We start from the raw sequence: 6,678 nt of genomic DNA on the forward strand, positions 1-6,678 counted from the left end.
TGAAACTGGAGTCGCAGGTAGATAGGATATTGAAGAAGGCGTTTGGTATGCTTTCCTTTATTGGTCAGAGGGATTGAATTCAAGAGTCGTGAAGTGGTGTTGCAACTGTACAGGACTTTGGTTAGGCCGCATTTGGAGTACTGTGTGCAGTTCTGGTCGCCTCATTTTAGGAAAGATGTGGAAGCTTTGGAGAGGGTGCAGAGAAGATTTACCAGGATGTTGCCTGGAATGGAGAATAGGTCGTACGAGGATAGGTTGAGAGTGCTAGGCCTTTTCTCATTGGAACGGCGAAGGATGAGGGGTGACTTGATAGAGGTATATAAGATGATGAGGGGAATAAATAGAGTAGACAGTCAGAAACCTTTTCCCCCCGAGTACAACAGAGTGTTACAAGGGGACATAAATTTAAGGTGAAGGGTGGAAGGTATAGGGGGGATTGTCAGGGGTGGGTTCTTTACCCAGATAGTGGTGTGGGCATGAATGCGCTGCCTGTGGGAGTGGCAGAGTCAGAATCATTGGTGACCTTTAAGCAGCAATTGGATAGGTACATGGATAGGTGCTTAAGCTAGGACAAATGTTCAGCACAACATTGTGGGCCGAAGGGCCTGTTCTGTGGTGTATTGTTCTATGTTCTATTAAAACAAGATGCCAACTGCATGTTTTTTCACTTGAAAATGTAACTTTGACTACTGGGTTGGTATGATGATCAAAATTTCAAATTCTGTTTTTAATTACCCGGGAAATAATTATTCCTTCCATCGATGAGAGAATGACATCTATTTTGGAGAGTATTTGACTAGTTCGCCTTACGCAGACAGAATTGGCACAATCTCCCTTGTCAGAAGGTCCTTTGGTAGATAAATCAGAGTGCACCAACTTCATATCCTAGGTGAAAACATAGCAATTAAACAATCTTTGCTTTGAAAGCAAATGGAGAGCCAAATGATAGCAGTGAAAGCAATTTTTTAAGAAAATTCTCATTACATGTCTGAGGCAGCATTTAATGACTGAGAAATCAATCTCAACTCTTTTTATGAAAGCAGATGCTGTGCAATTGAATTACTTGCAAGTACACTTAAGAATTGGTCAATCAGTGAAAAAACGGAGTTGCATACATGCCAGACTGGATAAAAGTGGCACACAATGACCATGAAACCACTACTGGTTGTAAGGAAAAACCTATCTGATTCACTCACATCCTCTAGGGAAGGGTAGAATCCAGTCTGACCTATGTGTAACTCCAGACCAACAGCAATATTATTGGCTCTTAACTGCCATCTGGGAAACTAGAGATGGGCAATATATACCTGCCCAGCCATTGATGCTCACATCCCATTCATGGTTTGTTAAAAAATCCCATTGGTGAAGGCATTAGTGAATTACATAATTTATTTTCCTCTCATCCAGTGCTAACTCACAAATTACCTAACCTAGTGAATTCAACTTCATAGCTTGCCATGGATAAATTTGAATTCATGATTTGCAAGTTGCTAGTCTTGTATATAAATACTAAAATACTGTGAATCCATTTAAACTAAGGTCATAATTATATCATTTTAACAGGAGTGAGTAAAATAACATGATAATTGTGCACAGTTCCACCCAACCAGAATGATACCACGGTAAAGTGAATCAGCTACCATTAGAAAGTTAAAACGCCAAAATGAAAACACATTTTTAAGAACATTTTTTGCTGTTTAATTAGTATAAAACTATAACTTTGAACCTTCCCGTGTTAGAAAATAACACCGAGTTCCACATAGCACATGGTATGGATGGGAACTTCATTACCGAAATCATCAAGTGGAGAAGGATCTGCATCTTGTTTTATCCTATGCATCACCTTTGGCATTTTTATGCCTTTTAATACTCTCGTCCATATTATTCTGAAAACAGTGTATCTGATTTTTAAAATGCAGACCCTTTCAGCTTCCTCTGCGGATAGATTCAAAATTCAAATGGCTGTATTTTATCCTATCTTAGGTCCTGCTGCTCTGTCAGGCATTGGGTCCTGGCTTCAGACACATGAGATTTAAAGTTGTTATTGTGGTTTTCAAATCTTTCCACAGCACTGCTCGTTAGTAAACTTCATTAAAACCTTAAAATAATTTTGCCAAAAATGCAGAGTCCTCCAAATGTGGCATTTGTCTACATCACACCACTATTATTCTACAACCCTACCACCCCCCTCAACCCCAAAAGAAGAACCCCTTCTACCCCTCCATCACTAATGGATCCTTCAGCTTCCCCAACCTACTCATTGAAAATACTTCATTCACCCTTCACCTTTGCAAACATCTCAATAAGCCCAGTTTCATTCCATCAATCTTTTGGCCACCTCTCCCACATTAATTAGTTTGAAGTCTGCTCCTTTTCAGATTTCCCATATGTAAAACACAACAGGACAGCTTGTTACAGTGAAGATACAATATCGGTTGTTATGGTTGATTTCTTCTAACATTAGAAAAACAAACATTTTGAATAAAGTGTAAGGAAGGAGTACATTAAACATCAACTGTCTAAAACCACCAGTTGTACTTCCTTAAAAGAAATATATTTAACATCTCACCAGGATAATGTTAGCCAGCATTTTCATGCTTTGTTTGATTTCTTTTTCTCTCTTTTTGGAAGTGTCTTTCAATGCATTCATTTCTGTTTTCAACGTCTGCATCACAATATTGGTTTGCCTTTCCTAACCAAAACACAATGTATTAAAAAAAAAGAGGAAAAAATGTAAAATTTGTTTACATTTTCCACATAACTTTGCTTTCCTTCTTGAATTTACTATACTTCTTGGATTCCCTCTGCAAACAGAGCATTTATGTTCAAAATATTTCTGTGAATCTGCAAGATAAAACAAAATAGCTTAGGAGTCCTGTAAACATCCAGAGGTATTTGGAGTCAGACTCTTTCACTGTCGTTTAAAAGTGTAACATATTTCAAAATTCTATAGGGTTTCATGTTAATAATTGTCTATGTGCCAAATCCCAACATATTCCCCCATCTTAAAAGCTCTTAAATATCTTGAAGGAAAGAAGTATTCCTTACAGTTCATTTCTATTCAGTATACAGCTTACTAACAACTTAACATGACTAATTGGTATAAAATACCACTGTCCGTATGATAATTTCCTCATTAACGACAGGCACAAAAAATTCTAACTTAAATTTTTTTTTAAAAAAGTTCCTGTTCTGCCTCACTGCGTACGTAAGATAAATGGTACAGATCAAGGCTATTCAGCCCAACTTGCTCATGCTGAGTTTTATGTTATATTCTAACCTCCTGCCATTTTCTTGTTCATCCAAATGGAATTCATTAACAAAGAAGCAGAGTCATTAAACAACCACTTCATGTTAGGAAGGCAAAGAAAATTTGTCTGAAACAACACAGAAGCATGAAGGAGTTTAGTGGGGAAGATGCTGGAGGGATATTTGCTATGGTTGAGGAGCTTATAAATAGGACCAGTCTTAGAATAAGAGGATGAGGTAAAAACAATAACTGCAGATGCTGGAAACCAGATTCTGGATCAGTGGTGCTGGAAGAGCACAGCAATTCAGGCAGCATCCAACTGCTTGAATTGCTTAGAATAAGAGGATGTCAACACTAGAACCAAGATGGAGAAAAATGTCTTCACTTAGCAGCTTCTGACTCTTTAGAAATTCTCTATCACAGAGACCTGCGTAGTCATTGAATATATTCATGATGGATACCAACAGAATTAAAGCGTACAGGATAGTGCAGGGAAGTGGATTTGAGGTACAGGTTGGTCTGCTGTAATGTGATAGTTGCATTCCTCTACAACTTCATATTATAGAAAATCACACTATGTAAAACCACCAGGGAAAATAGCATGGAAGATTGCTACAGAAAACTGCTATGCCTTTTAGTAGAAAGTTCATGTTATTCAAATAGTGTCCACAATTCCTCAATCACATTACAGCTAATCCAATGACAAAACAGGCGTTGAAAAGACCTGTATATCAGTCTTATTGAATGGTAGGAAGAACTTGAAACACCGTTTAACCAACTCCTGCTTGTATTTATGCTTCAAATTTCAAAGTTTCATGCTAATCCTTGATTTAAATTTTGCTGCATTCCTCCACAATTTCTCTGTGAGGTAAGTTTTCTGCAGGCTATGTTCCTGCTGAAACTGTCGACAACCAAGCCAGATGGATCTTCCCGAACTGATTTTAATTTAATGTGCACATCAAGTAATTTGCAGTTAAAACATGGGGGCTCATAACTGACATCCTGGCTGGGCAGACAAGCAGAACATCTGCCACAGTAATAACTTTGAAAGGACCGCAGTTTGCGTTTTGGAGGGATGTAGCCATGTTCCATGGAGTCAAACAATGTTTTATCATGCAAGGATATTGAGGAGTTAAAAAACAGTAAATCGCAAAGAGGATTAGGAGACAGAACGTGGATTCTGGAAGTCATGCAGTACATGAACCACGTGTTGTGAGAGACAGTGATAAGGTGAAGCTTTCTTTGGTATTCCAAAGTTCTTATACTTTACAATCACCTGATGAAGGAGCGGTGCTCTGAAAGCTAGTGCTTCCAATTAAACTTGTTGGACTTTAACCTAATATTGGGTGTTGTCCAACACCGACATCTCCAAATCATTTGGTATTTCACTCATTTTCCTCAAAGGACAATAAAAGAGAAGACACTGCATACATTGCTCACAGGAATTCTGACAGGATGCAAATGATGACAGTACTTGTTATGAAAGTTGCAGATGCTTGGTAGCTAGCTTAAGTATGCATGTCACAAAGTCATTTCTATCAGACTGTTACACATTTACTTCTGCCTTAGGCTTTGATAACCCTAGTTAAAAATAATGAAAATATTGGCCTTTTACATTTCATGACATTTCAAAGCATTTCTCAGACAATAATATTACATTTTAAAATCCAGCCATGGTTTGGGAGATAAACACAGCAGCCAGCTTGTTCACAGCAAGCTCTCACAAATGGCAACGAGACTAATAGCCAATTAGGATTTGGCTTAACAACAGTGATAGAGGAAACCTTTGTTAGGATCCCAGCACTTCTGGGCTCATATCTGAATAGTGCCATAGCAGGCAGATAACATCATGACCTAACCCAGAGGGGAGGTGATGGTCGAGTGGCAATATCACTGGACTATTAATCCAGAGACCCAGATAATGTTTGATTCTGCCATGGCAGAGGGTGGAATTTGAAACCATTAAAAAAAAAACTGGAAGAAAGAGTCTAATGATTGTCAGAAAAAAACCCCACCGGACTCCCTAATACCCTTTAGGGAGGGAAATGGGCCATCCTTACCTGGTCTGGCCTACTCGTGACTCCAAACACACAGCCATGTAGTTGACTCTTAACTACCTCTGGGCAATTGGGGAATAAACGCTGGCCTAGCCAGCAAGGCTCTCATCCCATGAGTGAATAAAAAAAAAACCTTGATTTAGCATCCCCCAACAGTGTTGTGCTTCCACACTACAGCATTGAAATATCAAGCTGGATCACATGTTCAGTTCCTTGAGGGATATTTGAAATTATGATTTTGTGACACAACTCATTAATTAAAGCTCCCTTACTTTTTCTTCCTCATGGAGCCTGTTGTGATGAATTACTATTTTTAATTATTGTATGCTATATGCCACCCTGTGAAAACAAGGTTTCTAAAGGTTTGCTACATTTGATTGTTCTAGAACATTAATTATATTCAATTATGCAAAGTTATAAAGGAGAGGTCTGTTCCAAGGGTAACAATAGTCCATTCAGAAAAGTCTTGGTGTAACTGAAGAGACAAAGGTGACAGTGAGACAAGAAGCCAGTGTATATGAAGGACAGAGAGAGAAGCAGATTTCATGTAATGCAGGGCAGTTTTAGCCATTCTATTAACAGCAACTGAACTACACAAGTCTGTAGCTGGGAGTCAGAGAAGTCTTGGAACAATTGAATAGCTCTGTGCAGTGAAAGCTCTGCTAAGTCCAAGAAATGGTTAAGGATTGGATTCTGGGTAATCCAAGATGGAGGACGGGAAAAATTTCTGGCTGTAAGAGCTGCTCCTTTTTTTGAGGTATTTTAGGTGTTGGAGGTGATTTCCTCAAATTCCAGGAGCAGCAATTACTGTTTTATATGCTGTTGCATTGTTTTGGAACTTTGGAAAAAAAAGTCAGAACAACAGCAGTTTTAAAAGGGAGAAGAGCAGACAAAGGAAGCACATGGTGAGGTCAGTGCAGGAGAGAGAGAGAGAGAGAAAAAACCTGCACAGTTACTGCCTTTTCTGTTTTTGAATTCATGTATCGCTGGACATCGGAGTACATCTGGGAAAATTAACAAACAGTGAAATTCATAACTAATCTTGGAGGAACTGTTGGATGAAGTTCACAGCACAGAATCAGATAAGTTAATTGTTTTTTAAGTCTGCCCAAGAGAAAGGCTGCAGTAGTGGGTACAGTTGATTCTTTCTTGATTATATATTTTTGGAGTTAAGTCTCTTGATTAAACTTTAAATATAAGCCGTAGCTATTAATTTAACCTGGGGCAGTGTTTGTAGAGGAATAAGACGGTGTTATTTTCTGGGTCTGTAGATTGTGAAGGAGCAAAAATGGCCTTTGCAGTGATATGTACTTCTTGTCAGATGTGGGAGTTTAAAGAGAGTTTAAGGGTTACTGCGGATTATATCTGCCA

The 6,678-nt window shown here is 38.5% G+C and overlaps 1 protein-coding gene across 4 annotated transcripts in view; it reads right to left on the reverse strand.

The window, feature by feature from the left end:
- LOC122549185 (cancer-associated gene 1 protein homolog) overlaps positions 1 to 6,678 on the reverse strand; it is an 87,499-nt gene that overhangs the window by 40,724 nt on the left and 40,097 nt on the right. For all 4 annotated transcript variants that reach the window (XM_043688569.1, XM_043688572.1, XM_043688570.1 and 1 more), the window contains exons 6-7: positions 2,570 to 2,692; positions 736 to 885 (exon numbers count right to left, since the gene is read on the reverse strand). In XM_043688569.1, coding sequence (XP_043544504.1) covers positions 736 to 885; positions 2,570 to 2,692 — 273 coding nt within the window. The remainder of the gene's footprint in view (positions 1 to 735; positions 886 to 2,569; positions 2,693 to 6,678) is intronic.

The sequence above is a fragment of the Chiloscyllium plagiosum genome, chromosome 4 (genome assembly GCF_004010195.1).
Source record: "Chiloscyllium plagiosum isolate BGI_BamShark_2017 chromosome 4, ASM401019v2, whole genome shotgun sequence".
Classification (NCBI taxonomy): Eukaryota; Metazoa; Chordata; class Chondrichthyes; order Orectolobiformes; family Hemiscylliidae; genus Chiloscyllium; species Chiloscyllium plagiosum.